Source organism: Pezoporus flaviventris, unplaced genomic scaffold, assembly GCF_033815535.1.
Source record: "Pezoporus flaviventris isolate CSIRO_AGI_PZ_B2104156 unplaced genomic scaffold, CSIRO_AGI_Pfla_v1 ptg000013l, whole genome shotgun sequence".
Taxonomy (NCBI): domain Eukaryota; kingdom Metazoa; phylum Chordata; class Aves; order Psittaciformes; family Psittacidae; genus Pezoporus; species Pezoporus flaviventris.
In genome coordinates this window covers 16,165,019-16,192,119 of record NW_026892561.1, presented here as the reverse complement: position 1 = coordinate 16,192,119, position 27,101 = coordinate 16,165,019, and the positions used below count along the sequence as shown (strand labels likewise).

The 27,101-nt window shown below is 47.6% G+C and overlaps 1 protein-coding gene across 15 annotated transcripts in view; it reads left to right on the top strand.

Annotated features, from left to right (window-relative positions):
- PACS2 (phosphofurin acidic cluster sorting protein 2) overlaps positions 1-22,140 on the top strand; it is a 78,785-nt gene extending 56,645 nt beyond the window's left edge. For 9 of the 15 annotated variants that reach the window (XM_061451815.1, XM_061451814.1, XM_061451824.1 and 6 more), the window contains 9 exons: positions 387-497; positions 2,544-2,652; positions 4,536-4,568; positions 9,756-9,798; positions 13,490-13,532; positions 14,506-14,641; positions 17,917-18,143; positions 20,010-20,123; positions 21,105-22,140. In XM_061451815.1, coding sequence (XP_061307799.1) covers positions 387-497; positions 2,544-2,652; positions 4,536-4,568; positions 9,756-9,798; positions 13,490-13,532; positions 14,506-14,641; positions 17,917-18,143; positions 20,010-20,123; positions 21,105-21,223 — 935 coding nt within the window. In that variant the 3' untranslated portion in view covers positions 21,224-22,140. The remainder of the gene's footprint in view (positions 1-386; positions 498-2,543; positions 2,653-4,535; positions 4,569-9,755; positions 9,799-13,489; positions 13,533-14,505; positions 14,642-17,916; positions 18,144-20,009; positions 20,124-21,104) is intronic. The other 6 variants (XM_061451825.1, XM_061451818.1, XM_061451817.1 and 3 more) reach the window with 3 other exon arrangements.
- The last annotated feature ends 4,961 nt before the right edge of the window (positions 22,141-27,101 follow it).

Sequence of the window (27,101 nt, the reverse complement as noted above, 5' to 3'; positions counted from 1 at the left end):
GTGGTCAGGAAGGGCTGCTGGGAAAGCCCCTTGCAAAGCTGCGAGACCAAGATGGAGAGCCATAGGGCATCCATGTCTTCCAGATCATTTATTTCTTCGGCAGTTTCCCAGTCCTGTTTTCTTTGGCTTTTTAAAATTTAATTTGGCAGGAGAAAGGGAGATGTCACTGAAAGGTATCGTGGTGTTAAAGCAGTCTCTCTGCTGGGAAGTTTTTTTGCATGCTCTTGTAAAGATAAGGTGGACTAAATTACTTGGTTATTATGGAAGAGATTTATTTCTGGGGTGTCTAGTGTAGTTTTGATTTTGGAATTTAATTCCTTACAGATAAAAGAACACAATGTTTGGGGCTGGGAAGAACAGCTGTCATGTTTTCCTTTCTTTCTTAGGCTCTCATCCAGTGGCCAAATACCTGGGGTCTGTAGATTATAGATACAACAACTTCTTCCAAGATCTAGCCTGGAGAGATCTGTTCAACAAACTTGAAGCACAGACCACTGGTAAGACCATGTGTCTGTGTGTGGCCTGTGTGGGATGAAAGGCTTGAATGAGTAATTTCAGCAAATGTCAAGTAAATACAAGAGGAAGCAGACAAAGGTTTTTGTTCCTCTTTTCTCCCCTCTCCACCACATTCCCTTTTCAGATGCTGACCTTTGTATGTCCTCCATGTGGTGGTTTGCAAACAGTTGTTGGCTCCCAGAGGCACTAGTTGCCTCTGAGTCATGCTGGTTTTACCTACCTCAGGTTTGTTTTTTGATGTGGAGGTCTCATTACCAAGTTTAGTACATTGCTTTCTTTGGCCTTTCACAAACTGTCTAGCCTGAAAGGTTTGGAAAACTGGAAGCTCTTGGAAGATTATCTCCTATTAGTTGTGTGTGAAGATGACCTTGACATTTCTGAAGTCTGCTGGCAGGATCTTTCTTATCAAAACATTATTTTATTCTTCACCAGTGTTGTAAGACGGGAGCTGCCCTAGGTCAGATCAACAAGTTCCTGTTCTTATCTGAGTCTGTTCTAGGCCAGGATAAAGCCTCACAGTGTTAGTGTACTAATTTACTTAAAATATTAATGCTTACAGTTTTTCCATCCATTCCTTCAAGGACAGAAAGAAACAGGAGAAAGGAAGATTTGTATCTGACATTTAGGGCTACGTGAAGGCTTGAGACTTGACTGAGGAGTCATGCCCTCATGGCAGTATATCCCATACAGAAATTTCACTAGAAGGAAAAAGCTTTGGAGATTTTGGATCACCAGGAGGGTGGGGAGGTTGTAGTGTGGTTCTCCTGTTGGAATTGCTGTGTGCCTGGAGCTCCCAGGATGCTCTTAGAAGTCCTCTAGCCATAAGAGGAGGCAAGAGAGACCTCTTCACAGGTGATTGTTCAGAGCTTTTTCCAGCAAATGGGAACTTGGCTGGACAAGTCCTTGGGCAGCCTGTTATAAAGGTGAAGTTTTAGCCTTGCTTGAAGCAAGATGCTGGACTAGAGGTCTCCTGGTATGCCATCTAACCTACACTTTTCTTTGATTCTAAGCTTGTGGAGGAGCAGATTTCTGGAACTGGTTTCTTTTCATTCCCTGCTGCACTTGGGAATGCAGACAGGTGTCAATATAGACTTATTTTTTGTGTCTGGGTTAGGAATCCTTCATTAGCTATACAAATCCAGCTTGAGAGCCATATCTGTTCCTTAGTTGGTTGTATGCTGCAGCCCTTATTTATTTGCCTGACTGCTATGAGGAAAATTCAGACTCATTTTTGTGTAGTCCAGACCTTTTAGGTTCTCCATTTTCATCTGTGCAGGGAGAACTGTACTTAAACACTGTAGTGGCATATGTTGATATGGTGAAGAATCCTAATTCTTCACAGTTCACAGTTCAAATTCAAAGAGTTTGAGTTAAAATGTCCATTAAGGTATTGTGGTGATATGTGCCTGGTGATACTCACTTGCATTCCCTTGATCTCAGTTGTGGCTCTTTGCTTGAAGCCAAAGAAATATGGAAGGCATTTAGGAAATGTCTTCCTGTCAACTTGAATTAAACACAGTCCCACAGATCTGAAGCGTACTTGCTGCTACACGTGTGATCTTTGTGCTCTTCCTACCCTTGTGTGGCTCTCAGTTTTTCCAGTTAACTCAGCAAGGCCGTGAATTCATTAGGAAATCAGGTAACTCAAATACTGGTATGAGCAGAGCAGCTCACCAAGGCCCTGGAAGAGATGGCTAGGCATGTTCTTTAGCAGACACCTACAGTCAAGGTGCAAAAGGTCTAAAACTGACTCTGGGCAGGTAAGCACTTTCACAAATATAAAATAACCATAATACTTCAGTCAATAATGATGTGTACAGATGTCTGTGAATCCAGTGTGCCTTCCTAATGTTTTTACCTTGGTGCTCTTGTAGGATGTTTGCTTTTGGTCAGACTACCGTGCTCTGGGGTAGACTGCAGAGCTTCCTTCGGAAGATGAAGTTGAAATGCTGGCTGAGCAAATGGAGGACAGTGCTGGTGATGGTCTGAGAAGTCACTTAAATTACTTTGTCTTTGTTCTGTTGCAGTTCAAGAAACACCTGATGTTGTCTCCCGGATAACGCAGTATATAGCAGGTGCAAACTGTGCACACCAATTGCCCATTGCTGAAGCAATGCTGACATACAAGCAGAAAAGGTATGTCACTAACGTAATACTTACTCTCCAGAGTGAACATCAGGTTGAAAGCAAAGTGCTTTTCTCATCTTGTGTGCCAGCAGTCTTAAAGTCACTCCAAATTGCAAACACCCTAGGAGCCTTACAGTAGTCTGCACCCAGTGGTATGTCCCATTTAGATAACAGTGAATCTACAGCAGTGTAGTTATTTTAAGTGCAGTGACTTCTTTGAAGACATGAGAGGTTTGGGGAAGTGGGGACAAGGCAGGATGGGGAATGGACAGATTATATCTGCTTAGGTTCCAGAGATCTCTTACCACAGAGACATTGGGTGAGTAAGACTGGACTGTGCATTCTCACCCAAAGTATCTTCCATGAGATCTGGCCTTTTTATATGGGGGAATTGAAACACATTCTTTTTAGAGTGTAAATAGCAGAACTTCTCACAGGAGAGACAAATTCCTTGTTGATTGACAGTTGCAGACTACCAGGATTCCTACTGGGGAGGGCTGACATTCACCAGATTTTATTTCAACTTCTCTTCAGGGATAAACATCCTTAGGAGGGAGGATTGGGGTCTGAAAACAAGGTTTCAGAAGAATGTAGAGCCTCATGTGGCCATGGTCCAGGAAGAAGAGTAATTGTCACTGAAGGGCAGAGATGCATTGTTTCTGAGGCACAGATGAGAATAATAGACTCCAACTTACATCCCAATTATTTCTGAGAACAGGACAAAGGACTAGCAATCTCCTGTGAGACATGGATGCTGTTAATTGTTAATTACTACCCATCCCATGCTATAGCTGATCTTTCATTTTTGGTCTGTCAATATCCCCCATTAGTGCCTCCTTTGTGTAAGAATTGGAAGGAATTAAAGGTGTGGATAGAGTCACTTTTTTCCCCTCTTTTTGGAAATGCTCATTGTGTATTAATTTTTCATTCCTGCTCTACATTGCTTTGCTGAAATGATTCAGTAACATTTAGCCCATTCTTCATGCGCTCCTAGGGAAAATATTTCCAGACTGACTAGTCCATTAAGAAGAGTGCACACTCTTCATGTGTTTGTGAACTTTTGTGATGTTAACCTGATAAAGGTGATGTTTGGAGAGCCACATGGTACTTGAAGCACTTAGCTTCAAGCTTTCATTTTGTTTTTGGTGTGGAGACTTACCTTAGTTACCAGCATGGAGTTCAAACACCCTTAGTGCAGTCCATTCTGATGGCTGCCTTGTTCTTTCTCCACATCCTTTGGTTATTGGGTTCTGCACTGCTCTCCACTGCCTTCTCCATTCTGTTATAGGTTCATTTTTTGTCATTAACATACATTTAATCATTTTCAGTTTCTAATGTGCCCCAAAACCTCAGTTTGGTACTGTGTTGAAAAACTCTGAAATGTACTTCAGCAACACACAGCATTTAGCTCCCTAGCAGTGTGAATGACTGCTTAACCAAGCTAGGGTGATGACACATTTGAATTTTAGACCCTCTGGAGTTGGTGGTACCATGTCTGAAGCTGTCAATAGACTTAAATCAGGATCAGACCCTGCAGATGGTTACTTGGAAGAGAGATTGCTGAGACTTGTAGTCAGACTTGTGGCACAGCCTAAAGTATCTGTTAGTTTCTGTTGTGTCCACTTTAAAGTAATTTCTGCTTTCAGCTAAGTACCCTATGAGCGAACTGGAGTGTGTTAGAGGAACACGCTCTCCCATGGAGTGATGGGCAGTTACCTCCCCGTGTGGCTTTCTTTAGAACTGCAGCTCTCTGTCATTGGCAGCAGTTTAGGGAGTGTATTGTGACGAACAGCACAGAAATTGTGTCTCCATTAGCACAATTGAATTAATGCATCACTTTTCTGTAAGTATAATAACATATTTATCTCTTTCTTTGGTTGCTTTCTGAAAAGGAAAAAGAGCTTTCATTTTGATTTTACCTTAAGGTATCAGTTCCTTTTAGGTTCCCTCTCCTATCTCCTGCCTCTTTTCCCCCATGAACTTGTCTTTTGAGCCTTGTTTAACAGTTCTTGCAGGTCTGGGATGCACAATTTGTGCTTTAGATTAAATTCTGCTTGCTGCTTTGAAACTGTGGCATCTGCTGGCAGAACGTGTTGTTGACAATGACTGCTCTGCCTTTGGACCACACATACAGGTTCCCAGGTTGTAGATTGAATGGAAATAAAGGGGTTATTGAGAAAGAGTAGCTTTGAGCAGTAAAACACAAAGAAGGCAAAGGTTTTTTTTCTTCCTTTCTTCCTAGGCATCAGAGAATATAGTGTAGCTCCAAAAGGATCAGAACTGAGCAAAGGCTTTTCAGTTCCCATTTGTTGTAACTAGAGTGCTGTAGATGGCACTCGGTGGCTCAGGGTGGGGTTCAGCTGTGCAGTGTCTTAAGTGCAGACCAGCAAATCTTCTTCCTCTCGTCTAAAAAATTGATGATTAGTCTCTTACTGGCAGGCTATGGGACTTCTCTGAGCTTAAGAAAGAGGAGACAGATGTGTGCTAGCAGTGGAGTTGTGCTCTCTGAGCTGCCTACAAGACCCCCCTGCTCTGCAGGGCCCCCTACTTCAAATCATATGATTATTGAGCATTGTTTATTTTGTCCTCAGTTCACAAAATTACTGCAACTCCCTCTCCCTCAAGGCCAGAAGTGAATACTGTCTCCAAGGCCAGCTTTCAAGGCAGTGGTCCATGTAGAAACAGCAGCGGTACCTACAAATTCATTGCAAGACAAATCTCCCAGTATCCTAGCATTTGCTCTGTTAAACAAGCCCTAGTGGTCCAAGGAAAGCCAAGCCAGCCTTTAGAACATAGCTGTATGTAATGAGCTGCTTTACAACTTTATTGCCAGCTATCCCTACTTTGACTTACCTCTGCTCTCCTTCTTATCCCTTTGTTCTGTTTGTCATGGCAAAAGGTTGGCGCATGTACTGCCTGTGATGGACTGCAATGGTGTGAAAGCTTTGTCCATTCTTTTGGAACATCTGCTGACCTTACCTGAAATAAAGGGGGCTGTCAATGAGGAAGAGGTTCAGAAAGGAAATGAATTGCCATTTCAGCTGCTCTGCATTACATTGGGTGACTGAGTTTGTCTGTGAGCACTGGGAGAATTACTGGTTACTGAATTGTCAAGAACACTGCAGTCTGGGCAACATCTGGGGAGCTGAGACCATAGTGGCAGAGGTGGCCCTCTCACTAGGAGGGGTGTATCATTGATGCTGGTATCTCTCTGCATTGCTTTCATGAATGAAACTTTGTGATATTTCAGATCTGAGACTTGACAGACACTCCTTCCCAGTGTGGCTGGATTTCTGCTCAGTTCTGTGAACCTGGGCTGCTGTCACTCACTATAATTCAGTGTCCAGCATAGCTCATGACATGTTGCTTCTGGATAGCCCTTGCACAAATCTGGGGAGCAGCATGGCTGTTGGAAATGAAAGCATTACTTGCTTTTCAGGGCAAGGGCTGGGTCATTTCCTACCTAGTTACACATTTACTAGCTCTTCGCTCTTATGTTTTGTAGAGCACTTCCTCAACTCTTGCTCCCTGGAGCGTAAGTGCCTTGCACTGGGGGGTTGCTGGAGAATAGGAAACTACGTAACACTGTTTTCTGCCCGCTGTGTGTCTCTGAGGCTCTGCAGGGCAGCAGCTAGGCACAGTCGAGTCATTTCTCTTGAGTGCTGCTTCTAAAACACACCCTCCAGCAGTTGCTGAACATGGACACAGCTGGTGAAGATGGATCCTGTCCCTTCTCTGGTTCAGCAGTGCCCATGTCATCTGGCCGGTTGCTGCATGAACCTCTTTGGGCAGCTGGTGGGAACATAACAGGAGTTTACTTGTGCCCTTTTTCTGGCAGAGCAGTGCATAAGGGAAGAGTCAAAGCTCACGAAATGCTGGATGTCCTGTTGAGATATGTCCAGCCAGCTGTAGGAGCAAGAAGGGTGCTGGACGGGAGTTTCATGAGGAAGCAGAGAGGTGACTTGCCTGATGTGTCATGGGGACCTGGAGTTGTTCTGTCCTGTTGGAGAGTTTGATCACTGGAGACTTGTGGAGCAGGGACAGTGTTAGCCAGCAGACAGTTATAGTTGCCCAGTGGGAAAGAAAGATGCTTCATACCAAAGATGAACCTTGGAGAGTTGTTGGTATAGTGCCTGGCCTGAAGTGGCTTAGAGGCCTGTTAGTCCTTCAGTAAAAGTCCCCTCTTTCCTGTTGCACCCCTGCAGCACTTGCCTCGAATAAAGGTAGTACTTGAGACACTCCTGCTAGGAAATCTGTTTTGGGTTGCTTAAATTTTAAATAAAATCTTACGAAAAGGCTAGTAACTGGCATAACTGCTGTGACTGTTCAGTCCCTCTTACTGTAATACCCCAGTGCTTTGCAGCTTAGTTTGTACTTTTCCCCAAAAGTGTGAGAGTTTGTTATTTCTCGTTGTCAGGTGGGTGACTTCTGGTGGTGTGGTGGCTTGTCCTTTCCAGGAGTCCTAAAACATAAATCTGACTGTTCAATCTGAATTAATTTCTTGTTGTAGGAATGGAACCTGCAAGTCCATTTCTGGACAGTTTACCTTTCAAGGACTGACTGCAGGTGATGGATTTTGCCCAAGCAAAAACACTGATTAGACTGCTCCCCATTCCAGATAAGGACTTTCTGTCTAGTCTCTCTGCATAGGTCTAGTTTTTGGTTTTCCTCAGAATGTGTTTGTGGGTGGTTGGTTTTTTTTCCCCAAAAATTACAAAGGTGAAGTATCAGTAATACTGTTAAATGTCACAAATCACAGTCAGGCCTGGCTTTAAATTACAGGTGAGATACCAGGGCCCTATGGATAAAATTAATGCCTTGGACATGGCTGGGGGGGGTAGGAGATCTCACAGGGAATCTGTGCAGCTGAGGTATAAGGTGGGAGACTGCCTTGTCAGAGACAGGGGATATTTTAGTTTCAGGGCTGTGGTAGGAGGAATAGAAGAGACCATCACCAAGGTGAAAGGACTCTGGATTAATATTTTGGGATCCCGAAGGACAAGAATCAGGAAAGAGCATGAAAGAATGGGTGAAGAACAAGCATGGTCATCTCAGCTTTCCTTTCATCCACATGAAGAGCAGCTGCTTTGATAAGCTGTGTTTTCAGAGGCACATGTGCAAGATCAGAGTTCCAAAGATGTGTGAAAGGACTAGACTAGCTGAGCTGAAATCCAGCTGGATTGCTTCAGGAACCGTCTGTGCATCATTGTGAGCTGTGATAAATGGTGGCTGAGCAAATTATTTATTTCAGAATTGTCCCTGAGCTCTCCTCAGTGAGAGTCTCAGCTCCCAGGGGGAACAAAAATTAGTTTTCTGCTGGAGTTGGGCTTGGTTTGCTTTTAAGAGATCAGAGGAAAGCCATCCAGTAGCTGAGATGCTTGGGAGACTATTGTGCTTCCCTCGTTTGGTCAGCAGGACTCGCTTCTGCCTGCTTCTCAGCCCATGGAGCTGAAGAAATGAGAAGAAAGCTGTTCTCTTCTCCCAACAGCTCTGCATGTTTCTTGTTTCCCTTTGCAAAACTGGAGCTGGAAGTGTCATGTTTGTAGGAGATTTATTGCCAGGGAGCCTGCAGCCGTGTTTGGAAAGAGGCGACCTTTCTGGCTTCCATCACAGAATTGGGAACTTGGTCATTTTGTCATGTGCTTTGGGGGAAGAATGAAGGTGCGGTGCCTGAGGTTGTGAGGTAGGAAGGGATCAAAGCCCCTGGCTTTGCCTTAGGGATAGGTAAGCAGAGCTGAGACAAAGTGAGAGGCTGTTTACGCAAGCACACTCTGCTTCGGACCAGGAAGGAGTTCTGGCTGGGTTGTGTTTGCTGCAGTTCTATGCCACTCTTTCCATAGGGCTTAGAGGAAATTGTGCTAATCACACAATGGTTAGCAACCTTTGTGTATTTGATGCATTTCTGATCTGTGCTGGAAACAGCACAGAAATACCTGCTTTCCTGAAGTGTTTGTGCTCTACCCAGTGATATTCTGGGTGAAGAAAATGCTGGATGGTCTTTCACTGAACATTGCAGTGCTCCAAGCTATGAGGGATGCACAAGAGAAACATGAGAATTCTTAGTGTTTGTCTGCTTCCTACCTGTTTCCTGTGCTTGGCCACTGAGAAATGTTGTGTGTCTTGCCGATGTAGTCACTTCTAGTGCTGAATCGTAGTTCATGAACATGCTCCTGCAGCCCTCTCCTCACCCTGTGGGTCCCTTCATCTCTGTGCCCTTGAAGGAAGCAGAGGTTCTGCAGGCCCTCCCAGCAGGTCTTCCCCCTCTTGTCTTTGTTGGGTCTCTCCCTAATTCCTGCTAGGTTTGACTGTGGCTTTTGTTGCTGGCCCTTTTCCACCCTCTGGCTTCTGAATCCTGGGCAGGGCCAGAGCAGGAAGGGCTGATGCCTTCCTGCTTTCAAAACACGTGTAGTGTTGTCTTCAGTTGTTTCTGGGACATGGTGTGCATTTTGTTCAGTTTGGTTTAGCTGTTTGCTGTTCTCAGGTTGGTGTCCTGATCTACCCAGTGGGCTCTGGTGCCCAACCTCTCTAGTGTGCCTGTCTAGGGGACTGCAAGCTCCCAGTGTCAGGGAACATGTATCTGTGTGCATGAGTGTGTGTGTTTGTGTGTGTGTGTACACGTACTCGCTAGTGCTATACGAATAACCACGTGTCACAGCTTGTAACCCTGTGGCAGGCTAACTGCTTTAGCGATGCTGGGATATGCAAGGTATGGCACATGACTCCAAAGGTGGGACGCGTGAAGGCCATGCGTGCAGAGCGCTTCAGGTACTAGTAAGTAACGCACAGTTCTCAGTGTTGTTGTGGCACAGATCCATTTCCTTGCAGTAGGAGGTTGTGTGTCTGTAATGACTGCAATGCCATTAAAGCATGTTTCTCTGTCAAGCGTGAGGGAGGGAGGAAGAGACCTTTCCCTGAGAGATGTGCCGTAAGCTGCGTGCTCTTCCCCACCCATGCAGATTCTTAGCGTGCTGGCAGGGGGCCTTGAGAGGAGACATTGGACTGGCGCTTGCATACTGTCCGTCCCTGCTGCATGCTTGAATGCAACATATGAAGTGAGTATTGTGTCCAGTGAGGAAGCAAGCTGCTAACAACTCTTTTCTCTTTGCCTTTAGCCCTGATGAAGAATCTTCGCAGAAGTTCATTCCCTTTGTCGGGGTGAGTGTTGTCTTAGTTATGCTGTCTCAAGCCAGCTAGAGTACATCCACAGGTGTTAACCTAAATATATCAGGTTTCTGGGGTAGAGCAGGAGCAGTGGGTGCTCTAAGGCAGAGTGTCAGCATGAGCATCTGATAGTTGATGCATCTGCCTGGGATGTAAGCAAGCCTGTACAATCCCTCAACAAAGTAAAGGGTATATTTTGCTTTCCCGGCAGGTGGCTGTGGGCAGCTCTGTGCTGCATGCATGTAGGCACTGAAGCAGGCACCATAGCCTTGCTCATTCAATGCAGAGAGGAAAGTGTGATGCTGAAGTGCTCTGATCCACAGCCTGTCTTTTGCTGCAGACCAAAGCACCTACATGGTGGAGGATTACTGCTGGGCTGCATGTGGAGGAAGGTGGTGTGTTCCAGGAAACATGATGTCAATATTGCCGTGCCCAGTATCGCCCTGGGTGATGGATTTGGCCGAATTTGCTATTTCAGTGTCAGTATTCTGTGTGTTTGTCATGAATGATCTCCAGTCCTCATTTACTTCTGGGAAGTGGAGAGTACTTTCCACCAAGGAGCTCATTTTATACCACTGTTAAGTTTGAGACTTGGGCAGTAGCTATTTAATGAATTTCATTATGTGAATATGTGTTTGGGATAGCAGTCCCTGGCTTTTCCTCCTGTCATTATCATTAAATATTCCCAACTCAGGTGGCTAAGCACAGAGTATGTAGGCAGGAGTGTGTGTTTCTGTCAGTATGTTTTGTGCACTTTGCCTTTTATAGCTTCCTTCCCCTTATTTGATCATGCTTTTCAATTCATTAAGTTTTAGGTATAAAGTCATTGACCTGTGGCCAAAAGGATTTTTCCTGACTGCTCTTCAGCTACTGGATGTCCTCGTCACAGTTTTTGCGGCTCTTTTGTAGCTTCTCTTTCTTGCATGCTGGCTGTCTTGTTCTGCCCCCTCTGTGTTAAGCTGACTTGTGTGCATTCCTATTTGTATCCCTGTTAGTGCGTCAAAGCTAATCTGAAATCCCAGGGTGTTTAAAGAGCTCAGTCTCTCTTGCCCTCAGGCTGACCATGCTTTCACTCTGGTGTTTCTTCAGAGTGAGAGTCTCTCTCTGTCCTGTTCGAGATGTCGACCTACTTTTATTTGCTGAAGGAAAGATGTCTTCTGCAAAAGCGGAGATGCATCTTCCTAATTTGTTCCCTGCTAATCAGCTTTGCTTTGACTTTGCCCATTCCATGAACTGTGATTGCTGCTGAAGAACTGGTGTTACAAAACAGCAGTTTCACCTTTCCCAGTAACATAAATATAAGCTCAGAAGAGTTTGGAAGCTCCTGGACTTGTCTCACAATAGCTGCTAGGCTCTGCAATGCTTTTCTCTGGGGCCTAGTTCAGTGCTATGTGCAAGAAAATGGGGCTCAGTGTTTGTCCAGTTGCTCAAAAACATTAGCAGTGCATTTCCAGTATGGATTTGATTGTCTGAAAGTGGCAAGAGTAAACAGCTCTGTTGTGTGCATAATGCTGCCAGCTCCCAACAGAACTTGTCTTGAAAGGACAGAATGGTGATGGGGGGAAATCAGTGCTGCTTATTCTTGCTTCTGAAGTGTTCCTGACATAGTAATTCCCCATGAGACACATCTGAAGAGACTCTGAAAGGCCAGTTGCAGGTGTCTTACAAAGTCTGAGGGTGAACATGGAAGCTCTTCCCTGCAGCCTGCTGGAGCTGTTGGCAAAGGAAGTACAGGAGCTAGTGACATTTGGTTTTCTGACTCCTGATGTCTGCTGGTCTCTGTTGGCTTTTAGAGTGCAAAACCTGATGTCCTGCAGCTGAGCTGCACAGTCTGTGACCCAGGAGCAAGCAGGGCAGTGCTGTGCTGCTCAGCTGGGCTCTGGAGTGGTGGGAGTGGAGCCTCACAAGGGGGCCCATTTGCGTGTGAAAGCCTGAGTCTGGCGGTGAGACTGCACAGTTGTGCACCTGTGTTGTGCCGACAGCCAGTTGCCAGGGGAGTTAACAGGATGTGCCCTCTTCCTGAAGGCAAAGGAGGCTGGCTGCTGCAGCATTCCTGGATGGAGGCGTTGTTGGGACTGCAGCAGTCTCAAGTGCTTCCCTGAATGGAGGGAAAGGAAAGTATTTAACCTTTTCTTCCTTCCATGTGTCTGAACCAAGTGTCTTTAGTCAGCAAGGAGGAAAAGGCCAGAGAGATTTCCTGTCTGGCTTGCAGCTCAAGGTGGCTGGTAGGCAGTTTCCTGCGTTCCTTGTTCTTCCCCTAACTTCTGCCTCACCTCCTCTTGCTCGCAGCTGCTTACAATGTGTGAAGCATCCTCTTGGGGATTAACACATACAGCACAAATGGCTAACGAACTCCAGAACCTGATACGTTGTCCTTTGGATGGAGACTGGCCGAACTGAGCTGCAGCCTCCTTCTCCCAAGCCAGTGTCCCCTCAGGGAGCCTCTGCACACAATGCTGAGTTCACTATGGCTTTTTCAAGACTGGAACAAACAGAATCCACCAGAGAGCCTGACACCTCTCCAGGATCTGGTGTTGAGCGTACACCCCCCCAACTCCAAACTGTGCAAAGGTTTTGGCTTCTAATGATTAGGTCCTTTTACTTGATCCTATAGCACAGAAATGTGCTCCCTAGAGATGTGGTCTACATGTGGTCATGTCTGAACTTAACAATCTGCTGTTTTCAAACTAAAATAGACTGTATGACATCATCTTTTATTCTGAAGCAGGTTTTATTGACTTGAGATCCCTTTGCAGCTCTTTCCCATTTGTTAGCATTTATACAGGTAGACATTACTGCTCAATACAAGTTTCTTAAGAAGTTTCTTAAGAAGACCTTAGGAAGGGTCTCTCTGCAGTGTTGAGAGTAATGATCCCTGTGCACTGTACAGATGATTGCTACAGGAGGTCCCTGCTTTTATATCACCACGGGTCATTTTATCTTTCTAGGCATAGGGTGTCCTTGGGAGCTTGTGTTTTGTAGCATGCTCTGTTCCACAAATTATTGCCCATGGCATTTATTGTTAACCTAGCTGGTGGTTGGCCATATCAGAGCACATTTGTATCCTTATTACAGTGAGATTGGGATCAATATGACCTGTCCATGTGGTGGTTTATCCATGTCTATGCCCAGAGGCTTTGCTACAAGCTGTGTCTTCTTTGCCAGACACTTTCGTTGTTTAGAGACCAGAAAACTCTGATCAGAAAGTATACTTTGTTTTTGTGGTTTTCTAACAAACCCCAGCTATGCTGCACTCTAGAAGTGGTTGCACTGGTGTGGTGGAAGCAGTATGTCTGTAATTAGCAGGTGTATCAAAGCAGTGCTAAGGGGATATTTATGTTCCTTTCTCCTCCCTGTGCTATTCCCACAGGTGTCACAGGCAGGCATGGTAGTTGCCATAGCTTGGGGCTGACAATGGGCTATTCAGAGCTATGCAGGTCTGCTACAGCTCCACAGGCTCTGTGCTGTCTTTTGTATAGGTCAAGGAAGGGTTGTGAGCTGGTACTGCTTGGCTGGACGCTGCTGGGACCTGCCTGGCTCTTAGACTTCACTTTTTAACATACTTTAACACTACTCTGACTTGCAGGAACAATGCTAGGGGGCTGTAGAGATGAGCTTGGTTTGGGGATGCCTGAAGTTCAGGGGTCTCATGTTTCACAGAGATCTTCTGTTTTGCCCTCTCTAGGTGGTGAAGGTTGGAATAGTGGAACAATCTTCTGCAACATCAGGTAACCAGCATCTTGTGTGTGCTCTGTGTCGTGCAGGTTGTGGGAGCCTGACTTCACAGGCTGAACAAACTTGTCCATTGCTGACATCTTGGCATTTTGTAAGGGGGAATTGGGTCTCACTACCTCCCAGTTCCGTTACCTTGAATCCCAGCAGCTGTCTGCAGAAAGAGAGGCCTCTCTCTTGAGAGAGGCCCTTTCTGTTGTTTTACAAGGAGCTTCAGGCCAGCTGAAATCCCCACACCCTCATCCATGGAAGTTCCGCTTATACATGTACAAACACCAATTTTTCTTATGTGTGTTCTCAGAGGGGTGCAATCACTGCTGTGGTTATTTGAGGTTTCTGCTCCAAACTGGGGAGGCAGTTCATCGGAAGTTCATGCCTGTCTCCTTACGCTTCCTACACAGTTAGGGCTCAATTGCCTAATAAAATAAGCCTCAAACATGTGCCTAGCACTGGGAACTCCGGGATAGGCAACCAGTTCACCAATCTGACAACAAATTTAGACACTTTTTTTAACTGGAGAGTGCAAAGCTGAGGTACACAATACTGCCTGGTTACACACATGGACATGAGGTAGTGCTGTTCTGTCAATGTTTTCTCCTTCTTCAAATGCAGTTCTAGTCAGGAATACTTTTTCCCTCATCTATTGGGATTGTTTCTTACATTACTTCACTATTAAACCCAGATTCCTGTGGCCTGGGTTACACATAGCTTTCTCTGTAGAGGCAGCCCTTCTGTGGGTCACTCTGCAGGAGCCCAGAGGAGTGTGAATGCCTGTGCCTGCCTCTTACCCAAACAGAAAGTCCCACAGTTTAAGTGTGGAGGCAGTCAGAAGTGATGGGCTAGCTGATCTCTGGATTGAGTCTGCACAAAACCTGCGCAGCAGGGACATGAGCAAAGGGACTGAGCTATCCGGTGTGCATGTGTTGTGCTGTGCGACGATCCCAGACAGTTTGACTTCTCTTCTGCAAGGTGACTCTGATGACGCAGCTCCCTCAAGCTCCAGTGTCCTTTCTTCTACCCCACCTTCTGTGTCACCTGCTGTGAAAGAAGCCTCCCCCACACCACCTTCCTCACCGTCTGTCACAGGCAGCTTCTCTTCCTCAAGGTAAAGCATGTTTTGTCTCCTTACAGCCCCCTTGGCTATCTTAACTGACATATATGTGAGAGAGGAAAAGTTTTGTAAAGAAAAACCTATAGATCTGCTGTCTTCCTTCCTAGCAAACACTTGAAGTTGTCACCTTTCCCTTTCACCTCTTTTACCCCTGGAGTGACTGTGTCTTTGCTGGCTGACTAGGAGCTGGGGAGGGCAGGGGGGATCTTGCACCTGTTGGAAAGGCTTTGCTTCTCAAGGGCAAACACATTTGAACTAGAAAGGGGGGCCTTGTTTCTGATAGTCTGGCAGAAACCCTGATTCTTATGAGCCATTGTGGCAGCCTGTTTGGGAAAGTTTCTATTCTCCATCTGTTGGTATTTTCTCTTTGAGACTAGATTCTCTTAGGGAGATATGTAGCCAAAGAAAATACTGATCCTAGCTTAATTCCTCGTGTTTCTTATGTTTTTAGTGAGTAGAAGGTCAGAGTGACTCTGTTAAATAAGCAAGCTTTTTTTCTGTGAGGGGAGAGCTGACAGGTGTAAGATAGCATAGTGGAATTGCAGTTCCTGTTTATGTGCATGCCTGAAAGCATATCACAGCAGGAGGATGACAGCACCTGTAGGCAATCTGAAGCTCTGGCTTAGCTAAAATTTTTAGAGGTGAAGGGAGGAAACCCCTATAAAACTGCTAGTAAAGAATTGCGCTGGCCAAGACTCTCATTTTGTTGGTGTGCAAAAAATTGGCGTAGCTATCTGTAATGCTTTGTGTGCAGTTCTGGTACTTGGAAGCAGATGGTGAAGTTAAAGGTTCTGGGGAGTTAACAGGGTCAAGAGGACAGAGCAGCAGCCTTGTGAGGGGAGACTAGAAGTGATGGACTCTGTTAGGGGGAAGGGGAGGAAAGAGGTAAGCCACTGAAGTTTTGCAAAATCACAGTGGTGGTGGGTTTGTTGCGTATCGAACTGTCATTCATCAAACCTGTGGTACAGGACCTGGGGGCACACAACGGCACTGTCAAGAGGTCACCTAAAAGGGAGAAGGGAAGGGACTTCTGCACACAGCTGGAAAGACATGTTGGGACCATGTCTGCCTGAGCTACTTCAGTGGCAGCTGTTTTCAGTAGATCAAATAGGAGTTAGGCAAATTCATGCATAGCAGGTCCATTAACGGTTACTACAGGATGATTCAGGAATGTCCCCTCTAACATCCGTAATCCTTTTGTCAGGCTGGTGAAGTGTAAGGAAATGCTCTGCAGTTAGAGACTGGGCTCACATGCTCTCCCTAAGCAGCACCTCTTGTTGTCCCTGGTGGAGACAGAATGGGGACCTTTAACCTCTGACTTCTTAAACTGGCTTAAGAGAGTTCCCTTTTAACAAGAGGAAATGGAAATGTGGAAGTCCCAGTTTAGCAGGTGCCCAGCAACCAGAAGGTGTTAACGGTTGTTAGCCTGTGCCAGGATGCACAATTCCCCAAGTCCTTCCTGTTGGTCCCCTGTGGTTTGATGGCGGGAGAGTCCCATGCCCCAGGCTGGTCCCAGCAGCTGGTTGGCAGTGCAGAGAGATGGGGACTGTGTTGGCTCAGAAGAGCCAAGCTGCCTTCCTAAATGTGAGCTCTCTGGGGGCTTTCCAAAGGTGGAAGTGGTTTGGGAGTCCATTCCCCCAAGACTTCAGGCTATTAAAGTTGTGAGCCATGGATGTGATACATCTGAAGTTGACACCCTCGTTCTAGGTTCTGGTACCTTTTGGTTTCATGCTGTGTGGTAAAATTGTCAAGAAATGAGGAAGTTGAGGTTCAACATGGTTCCATCTCCACTGATCTGTGTGTGACAGCATGGGGTGGAGGGTGACCCAGACTGAAAGATTAGGCCACATGTTGTAACTGGGAATGGAACAGAAAATCCTGTCTGGACATAGTGAACATTAGGATGCTTTGTGTTTATAACTGATATGAGAAGTGTGATGTAAAGAGCCTTAAAATCTAAAGCTGCATCTCCAAAACATTATCTTTAAACAATCTCACTTCTGAAATTACCCTGAGAACTCCAAACCTGGTTTTTGTGATCAAAGACAAACTCTGCAGTCTGGCTTTCAGGTGAATGGCAAAGAAAAGGAAATTATTTGCAGAGAGGACTTTAATTATGGGATCTCCTTGTACCTTGAGAGTTTCTCATTAGGCAGGCAGTGTAAAGGATGAATATTTCATTCGAAATCATGGATTCCTCTTCCTTAACAATTGCCATTTCTCAAACAGAGGATAAGACTAGTATATACATTCACTTAGTTTTTTATCTAGTACTTCCCTATTATTCAGCACTCTGTCATTGTGTAGGAAGAAGTATAGGCTGTCAACCATAGGTCTGCTGAATTATAAACCCCTGCTCTACTTGGGGCTAGCCAGCGAGAGGCAGGTAAGGGGTGGAATTTGCCAGGCTGCTCATCTTCGTTTTTCTGGCTCAGGAAAGGCTGGTAGCATGTTTTGGTGATGCACATCTGTTATCACATGATGCATGGCGGCAGGTTTCAATAGCAGATCACGTCCTGAAATCTGCCATTGTTTAGCAAACATCACAGGACCTGCAGAGCATTTTCCCAGCTCTGGAATTCCCTAGCACACAGCCTGCTGCAGGGCAGATTGCCCCCTACCAACTTCGTTACAGGGACCTGCGGAGAGCAGGGATCCTGTGTGGCTTGGTGGAGCATCTGGACAGGAAGGGAAGCAGCCGGTGACAGGAAGAACTCATGAGCATAGGAGGTGAAAGCAAGACAGGGTGATTGAGAACTGAGTGCCTAATGTTGAGGGACCCACCAGCTCTTTGTTCACCCCAGTTCAGAGCTGATTTTGGCCATGCTGTGCCTGGCCACTCACTCACTCACCGGTGGTCAAGAGGCAGCAGGAAAGTGCTTACAGCCTCTTTCCCACTCAAAGTCTGCAAATGATCTGGACCACCTCAGTGGCCATGTTTGCAAGTTGAGTCATTGAACTCAGCATCGTGTTAGGAAACTTTCCCACTGCTCCATCCTTATGGCTGTGCAGTAGGTCAGCTTGTCTCAGTTCATTTCAGTTCTGTGCTGCCAAACTGATACCACCATGTAATGTGACTCTGTAGTGTAATCACTCAGTGATGATTTCCTGTGTTTTTGTGATTATTTGGTCTCACTGTGAAACGTTGCTGCCTGATTTCCCAAAGAGCCAGGTGCTTGTCCTCTGAACAGCAGCCATTCTGAAAAACACAGATGGGGGGAGCTCTACTGAGTGCTGCGCAGAAATTACCTTCTTCTCTTGTTTTGCAGCCAGAGCGTTGGTGCTGAGTTGATGGGCCTCCAGGTGGATTACTGGATTGCAGCTCCACCCATGGACAGAAAGAGAGACCCAGAGAAGAAGGACCCCTCGACTACCAAAAACACACTGAAATGCACTTTCCGGTCCCTCCAGGTCAGCAGGTTACCTGCCAGCGGTGAGATTGCCACCACTCCAACAATGTCCATGACTGTTGTGACAAAAGAGAAGAACAAGAAAGGTATAGTGACCCATTTACTGTTGCCAAAGGCTAAGAGTACAATGCTGCTCTCCCTGTTCTGCTGCTCCAGGGCTGCCTGACTTGTCAGTCCTGCATTATAGCACCTTAGTCATGGTTTTATCCCCAAAATCCTAGTCTGTCTGTAGATGAGAAGTGGCTGAATAACGTGATTCTTTGAAAGGGTGTTTCCTCTTTGCTGTAAAAAGGGGATGAGTTCACCCTTATAGCTGAATAGCTGAGATGGTACAGCTCAAGAGAACCAAGGTGGGGACAGAGCAGGGACATCTGTGGGTGAATGTTTAGAAAGCCAGGAGGCATGCTGCTCTGGACATCTTCCCTGTGTTCTTTATGAGCCTCCTGGTGCTGGTTTGCAGTATTGGATTAGGTATGAGGCAGCTTTTGCCCTGACCACGAGAGTCAGGGGAGACTTCAACCTGTACGGGTCCATGCTCTGGTCTCTCCTCTGCCACATGGCAGAGGTGCAGGACAATGTGCATCCCATCATATTGCAGCATACGGCAGCAGCCCCAGCAGAGATGTTTTGCTGGATTTGATGTGGTATTCTTGTGTTAGAATACCACTGTCACAGCTGGGCCCAAATGCATCAGCCAGACCTGCCAAGCCATTGCTAGGCGTGCTTGTGCATACAAGAGGTGGTGTCAAACAGCAGGATTGCAGCAATGTAAGCTCTTCTACAGGAGTTCTTATGTTCTTGTACAGAGTGCTCTGTGGGACAAAGGAGGTAGAAGAGGAATGCTTTCAGCACAAAGCCTGATGTTAACCTTTCAAATTTTTAATCTTCTGCTTTTGAAGTCTTATTTTCTCAAACAAAAGGCATATTAAATGTTGTCAATAATCCTGTATTTGCTCCTGGCCTTGGTAATGTGAAACGTAGTAAAAATTGAGAGCACCTCTGCAGTATTTTCAGGGAAGCAGCAAGGCAGTGAGGCACTTACATTCAACTGCCAGTAGCTGTCCTTCATGACATCTTTCTGCTTATGGGACTGGGAGTCATTCTTGGTGGAAGCCTGTTTTTTGGGGGTCTTAAAGAAGGCTGACTGAGTCTCCTGAACCGATGGCTGCAGGACATAGGTGCATAATCCTACAGCCAGGTCACTATGGGCAACACAGCTGTGGCACTGGTGGTACCAGAGCTCCCATGCCTGACCACATCCTTTTTAAGTGGCATGCCTACAGGAGAAACAATCCTGAGACACTCAAAATGTTCTTCAGTGGGGCTGGCCCAGGCTGGAGCAGTGGTGTTCAACACCACCAGCTTTTGTGGAGTCAGTTTCTACATCTTTGCTCATGCATCTGGATAATTCTCGGGGAAGTGGACCCTTTTTTAGGTCTCCTAATGCTTACCCTCTCCACCAGCCACCCAGAGTTTAGTCCCTCTTGCTCTCCAGGTGTCTGTTGGTGCAGCAGACCTGCCTGCAGAGAGAGGGAAGGCTGGAGAGCAGCATTGCCTGTCAGCACGTGCGGTATGTGGGACTGTCCCTAAGTAGTGCAGCCGCCTGGCAGATCCCTCACCCAGGGCAGGGCACAGACTGGGCACCGTACAGATGCTACTGTTTTCCCTGGTGTCCCAACAGAGCAGCAGAAGTTACGCTGAAGGTGCCCTTTTGGGCCTTGGTTATGAGCTGAGAATGCTTCATATGGGGACACTTAGGATTTAAGATGTCCATATACGTAGGTGATGGTGCTCAGCACTGACACAGTCGAACTCCTGCCAAACAGGGGTGATTTTAGGAGTTCAAATTAGATCTAGAATTTTCAGACATGAATGTTTAAATGCAAAAACCCAAACAAGTCTTGCCTGGGTGTGGCAGAGATTCACTGTGTGCTGGTTTGATTTTCTTCCAGTGATGTTTTTGCCCAAGAAAACAAAAGACAAGGAGATTGAGTCAAAGAGCCAGTGTATTGAAGGAATCAGCAGGTTGATTTGCACAGCAAAACATCAGCAGAACATGCTGCGCGGTAAGTGCGGTGCTTGCATCCTGTTGGGTTCTGGGGCAAGGCTCATGCTAGCACTGTCCTACAGGCAAAGGGCTGACCTGCTGTCCTGCCCTTACACTCTGGAGCCACCATAATGGGGGAATGGGCTTGGATGTGTCTGGCATAGGGGAATGCTTTAATAGGTCTTTGATTTGGGAATATCTTCCCTTACTCAGAAACTCCTCTGAATCCATGCCCTGGCTGGGGACAATGGCTGGGCCAGGCTTCGTTCCCCTCCCTGTCTTCTCTGTTTTGCATGTCTCGTGCAAGTGGTGGTGGAGAGCAGTGGGAGTGCTGCTGCTCCTCTGGTCAGGATTGTGGCACAAAAGCTCGCTGTAGCTGGAGCCACATATACATCTGGCAGACAGACATAAAGGGGCTGTCAGTGGAGATGTGCCACCAGTATCAAAACTATCCCTGTAGCTTATTCAGTTGATAATCACCACCACTGTTCACAGTAGAGGGATCTGCTTAGGTCACCCCCTTAATCCTGGCTCAGTCCCTGTGAGATTTGTGAGTGTTGAGGGGTGGTCACAGAACATGCGGCTCCTCTTTAAAAGATGTGGATCTGGTTAGAAGTGCCAGTGATGAGAGACTGATGTTCAACTCTTACAGAGTGCATTTGCCCATGAAAGAAAATGAAGTATGTTTGGGAAATTCAGGAAATGAAATCAGGTGTCACTGAAATCAGCAGTCTGGGGAGCTCCAGTGTCGGTGAGCGATGCTGGAACAACAGTCTGAGCTGTTCTCCATAAACCTGGTCTGCTATGGAGCTCTTCTCCCTGATGTATGCAGCTATTTACAGTGGTGGGGTGGCCAGGCAGAGTAGCATTTAGGCTGGGCCCAGAATGTGGCCAGGCCTCCCTCTGCTGACTGCAGGGAGGTTTCTAGCAAAGCTGTTTCATGCTGCCCATTTCTGTTTGGTGTTTTCTAACTCTCCTCTCTTTTCGCCATCCCCTGCAGTCCTCATTGATGGGGTGGAGTGGAACGACGTCAAGTTCTTTCAGCTGGCAGCACAGTGGTCCTCTCATGTCAAGCACTTTCCCATCTGCATATTTGGACACTCCAAATCTAACTTCTAGCCGTGCTCGGCAGAGGGACCTTCTGTCCGTCCCAGGACTGCACACCAGGAGCCAGGAACTGCGTGCCAACTCTGACTCGCATCTCTCTGCCCTCTCCTGCAGAATTAATTACAGATGTGCTTGGATTACTTTCAAATTACTTTTTTCTATTAACTCTTAAGTTTACTACAAGGGAAGGAAACCCCTTTAAACAAAGGCAAAAAAAAACCCAGTCTTAAATATAGATGTGCTGACAACATGAAGTCGTGGGGGAGTTGGCAGGAGCAGGCAACCTGCCCAAGAACACCTACTACTTACAAGCAGAGAGCTGAATAACTGCACTGCTTATTAACCTTGAGACCTCATTGGTGTGAGTGGTCTGGGGGAGCCATGGATCAGCTTGAGTGGATTTTGCGGAAGATCATGCGGTGTGTTTGGCCCCCTCCTGTTTCTTTCCAGGAAAGAAAAGATGGCCATTCTTTTTTCCTGCTGCCAAAGGATGAGAGATCAGCAAGTCTGGAGGGAGTTCAACTGTCTGGCTTGAAAAACAAACCACTTGTGTAGCTGGAGAGGTCTGGGGAGGAGATCCCCAAGTCTGCCATGGGGACGGGAAGGTGTTTGTGCTGAAGTGATGCCTGAGGAGAGTTGAGAGTTGGACAGGAACTGGAATTAGGGAAACACTATGTGTAAGGAAACTCCAGTGTCCCAGGTCTGCGACAATGACCAAACCGAGCCAGTCATGAAGTCCCCGCAGCTGGCTGTGCAGCTGAGGGATGCCACGTGAGTGGGGTCGCTGCTATTTACATACTCACACTGATTATTTACCTGTCAATAAAACCTCGTCCAGCCTCTAAAGGGAAAGGATTTTTTTTAACAGCTGCAGATTTTTTTTAATGCTTTCTAAAAAAATAATAATAATTAAAAAAAAAAGGGGGGGGGGGGGGAAATAAGTTGCCAAAAAACACAAACCCAGGAAGATGAGCTGTTGTCTGTGATGTGATGCATCACTGTCCTGGCTGGACTGGGAGCCAGCCAGGCGCTCTGTATGTCCAGCTGCCTTCCTGTCCATCTGTCAACCTGCACACATGAGGTAGCATGGGCTGCTTTATCTGCTGCCTTTGTCCTGCCCTGACTGCACTGTGCTCCCTAGAGCCTGCTGCCATCTCCCTCATGCATGTCTTCAGGCTGGGTGCAGACTGCCTGGCTTCAGGGCCACTGCAGGCATGTGTTTTTGCCATGCCCTTGAACCTCACAGGACCTCTCCTCATAGGGACTGAGAGACTTTAACAAAAATGAAGGGTGCTGGGGGTATGCAGCCTCCCACGGACTGTTCTGTTGATGGATGTTGTTCTTACCTTCTGCTTTCTGAGTATTCCTCCCCAGCAGGATATGCTTTTGCCCTGGAATAGCATTGCCTATGGGTTGAGGCTTTGCCTAGGGGTTTCAGTAGCCTGGTGTAGTGGAAGCTGTAACTGGAACATGAGAGAGGATGAAGCCAGCCAGGTTCTCCACCTGCCTCAGGCAGCAGGACGTCCTGTGAGATGGAGGAGTGAGATTCTTGGGTGTCTTGCACCATTGGTTTGGCTCTGGCTGCACTTGAGTTCATGTTGTACACCTTGCTGCTGCCAGGGATGCTTGAGGTGCCGAGACAAGGAGGCAGTGTGACAAGTCATAGGTCTTGGCAGCTCCGGGTCCTGCAGATGTGGCCTTCTGCTCTCCAGGCCTCTTGGGGCATGCCTAGGAGGGACTGGAAGCAGATGGGATATGGGGAGAACAGTGTGCTTGCAGTGTGGAAGAACAGACACCTCTGGTGTATCAGGGTAAGGGACTGAAGTTTTTGATGGGGTCCTTTTTGGGTCCCACCCTAGTGGGCCGGCCAGGCTCTGTGAACATTTCCAGAAGGCACTTTCTGGGGGCAGTGATGCTTTGGAACCTTTCTTTTTCCCTCCTCCCTTCCCCATCTGATCCTGTTTTTAAAGGCTTGGGGGACTCCCTTTACCCTGCCTGGCAGGTCCTGCTCTACACAGGGGCCACCCGGGTTCTTTTGGGCGGGACAGTGGTGGTATGCTCTGTTGGTGATGAGGAGCAAGGGATTATTAGGTGAGAGGATGGTCCCTGCTGGATCTAGTGCCTGTTGCAGCTCACAGCATGGGCTGCTTCACCAACTCTGATTTCATTAAACCCATTCACAGCACAAGTGCAACCTACTTGGCCAGGGACTGGGTATTCCCTTCAAACCACACTGTGGACGAGGACATGAACCCACGCCTGGTGGCACGCTGCTGGGCAGGACATATTGTCTAGTTGCAATAGTGTGTTTCTTCCCACAGGCAGGTGTGCCTGCCGTCTGCTAGCTCTTGGCTGTGACAGAAGCTCGGCTGTAACTCGGATGTCGTCATGTCCCTCAGTTCATGTGTTTTCGGTTGACCTGAGCTGATACTATGGGACAGTATAGTGTTGCCTAGCAGCGGTGACGCCGGAGATGGTGTGTAAGCTCATCACTTCTTTTTCTTTATTGAGGCTGTGGCATCAGGGAAGAAAGAAGCTTTTAAAAGGAAATTAGTGTGTGATTTCTTCCTTGAGTCTCACGCTGGTGTGACAGGAGTGGTTGGGCTGGGTTCCAGTGCCAGGACCCGCATGCAGCCTGGGCAGCTCTCAGTACCAGAGCATGATACTGCTGCAGAGGTGGGGTGGAATAACCGACTGCAATAACTTTGTTTACTGGGGGAGTAAGGGGGGAACAATCACTGTGCTCCTCTTTGTATTTCAACCTACTGTAAAGAAACAAATGGTAGCTAGGACAGGATTTCCAGGGTCCTGCCTGTCAAATGTGTGTTGCCCTATTCTACTCTGTGTGTGTGTATGTGTGAGAGAAACACTTCTGCTTGTTGCATTTCATGTTGGTTTGTGTTTTGTTCTAACTTTATACACGTGAATTCATCAGGAAACTCTGGAGGCCCGAGGGCTTGTGTCTCTGCAGGGCTCCTCCCCTGTGGAAAGCTGCCATTGCTCTGAAATGCTTCTATAACATACAAGGAAACATCCCAGCTCCTCAGCCTTGTCCGCCTGGAGTCCAGCTGTGTGCCTGGGGGAATGGCTGTGGCATTTCCCTGCCTTGGAGGCAAGGGCTGGCATGTGAGTTTGGTGGTGCTGCTCCAGTCAGGGTGTTGTGCCTCTGTTGTTTCTCCTGTATGGTGTGGAGCCACTTTGTGCAGCTGTTTCTGACCCTGACTGGAGGAGAAACAGGTTTGTGTCTCTAAGGAAAAGGAGTGTCAAAGCATGCGTGTGGCTCAGGCCATTTTGGGATCTTGGGCCTTCCACCCTCCCAGCTTCCCTAACAGTTTCCTTGGGAGCCTGCCAAGATCCAGCCCCGCCAGCCAGAGAGAGGTGCCTGCAGAGCTGCACCAGCATGGTCAGGGTAGATGGTTGTGTGCAGGTTGGCAAGTGCTTGGCAAGTGCGGAAGGATGGCTTAGAGCAGAGGCAGCACCTCCCTGCTTCCAGCTCTTTCGAGTTCTGGTGAGGAAGGTGCAACTCAAACAAAGAAACGCCATGGCATAGGCAGGGCTTGCTTTGGAACCATGCCATCTAACAGTGAAGGCAGGGGCTGGAGCGGGCAACATCTGAGCTATCTGGCTGGGAGGTGCTTTGAAGGCAGTGTCCCCTGGTCTCCCTGTCCCTTTTGTGTCCCAGAGCCCGCGTCTCCTGCTTCCCTGGCTGTGGCTTCTCAAAGCAGCTGGTTTCTTTTACAGCTGCTGTTGGGTGAAGGGCCCCCACCTCTCTTGGAGGCAGGGTCTCAGGAGTGGGCTCACTGCTGCACTGGGCTCTGTGATGCTGACCTAGTTTAACAGCGCTGGTGAGCAGATGGAAGATGGAAGGTTTTTGTGGCATTGTGTTGCACCTTCAGTGCTTCCTGCTTCTCCAGGCTGAGTTTCCTGGAGGCAAAGGCTGGACCTCAGCCCTGCCAGTGTTCAGTCAGGGTTGGCTGTCCTGTGGCGCTGCTGACTTGATGCCTTGGGTGGCTGTTTTTAACTCAGTGCTGCAGTTTTCATACAGTTCAGTTGTTACCATTTACATCTCGGCAATAACTGCAGAGCCCTACTTAATTACCTGTGAGTTTGGGGAGAGTCACTGTCTCTTTGGCTGTGCTTCGCTGCTTTAATTAGCACATGCTTGTGGCTTTATCCTGCAGAGAGGGCAGGGGTAGGTGGCTGAGAGGTTTCTGTGGCTGGAAGAGATGTGCCAGTTTGCTTTCCATCTTCAAACTCAGCTGAGAACCCCACTGCTCCGTGCTTAACCTGCAATTGCAGCACAGGCCCCATTGTGTTTCTTACCGGCAGTGTGTTGGAGAGAGCACTGGAGAGCTGCTGTGGAGGGTATTGCACCTGGCACTTCCATCTTTAGGAAAAGCCTGGCAAGAGGTAGCAGGGCTGGTGGCCTTCTCCTGATGCTTGGTGTGCCAAGGAATCAGGAAGGCTGGAATTAGGGCAGTTGCACTGTGCAGCAGTAAAGGGTTGGGAGCCCTGGAGCTTTCCTGAAGCTATGTTGGATGCAGTGCCTGTGTCCCCTTCATTCAGGGAGTCTTGATGTCAGCAGATAGTTGTGTGGTGGCATTTTAGTGTGGCACTCCCTCTGGGCCTATCTGGCAGGGAGAAGGCCAGAAAGGAGCAGCAGCATCTCCTGGAGGCTTCCTGGAGCCTCTTCAGTGGGATTCTCATGGGCGATGCTTCTGCAGGGTCACTTAGCTGCTTTGGGACAGACTGGGGGAGATGGGGACATGCCAGCTTGGAAAGCAGCAGGTCACTAGTTTCCTTAAGGAAGAGCACTGGAATGGGGCTACATCCAGTCAGCTGCTGCTTTGTGCTTTGGCCAGGGGGTTGCAGAGCATTGTCTGTATGTAGACGTGGGGAAGCACCTTGTAAGCATGGGTACCGGGGCTGCGTGCTGCCAGCCTTGTCCAGGCTGCAGTGTACAAGGGGACGTTACCACTTTGTAGATTCCCGAGTTGTCCATCTGTTTCATTGTTGTATTGTTTGGGTTCTAGGTTGTTGGTTTTGGGTTTTGGCTTTTTTTTTTTTTTTTCCATGAAGACTGATTAAATGTAAATAGCCTTTGGTTTTTTGGTGTTTTTTTTTTTCTTGGAACAAACTGCAACGTGCTTGACCTCGTCAACTGTTTCATGGTACTAATGCAACACTAATAAAACTGGACATGAAAGCACACACCTGTCCCTTGAGTCATCTCTTGACAGGGACTCTGGTATGAATGGGGCAGAAAAAGACAGCGGCCTGGCTCTCTGGCATGGGGGGAGTTCCTGTGTTATTTATGCTGCTGCCCAGCAGCACTTCCAGGGCAGAGCTGGTGGATCTGTGCTGCCATCTTCCCTGCCCCTGATGCCGCCTCCGGAGGGACCTGCTCCTCTCCTGTAGCTCTTTGGGCCTGGACGTCGCCCCCTTGCAGCAAGGAGGGATCAGGCTGGTGCCTGTTTCTGGTCTGGGGGCTGCGCTGCATGGACACACTGGTGTTAGGGTACTGAGGAGGGTCTCAGCAGGGGAAGACGAAGGCTTGCAGTAGCCTGAAGCTGCAGTGGCAGAGCAATGGGATGTGGGGGGTGGCAAGCACCTGGGCTTTGTGCTGTGGAGTAGGAAGGTGAGAGAGGAAGGAAAGGGAATAGCTAAGCAGGTGGTTTGAGGCAGAAAGGTTTTTGGGAAATGGGCCCCATGGGTGTGGTCCCCAAGATACAGCACATGGGAATGTGGAGCTGGAGCAGCCTGCATCCCAGTTCTCCCCTGGCCAAAGGCGGAGGCAGGAGCATGGCTGCTGATGGAGCAAGGGGTGAAGGGAACTCCTCCCTGCAGGATAGGCTGCTCTCAAAGCATGCAGGTCTTGATGGATGTCTCA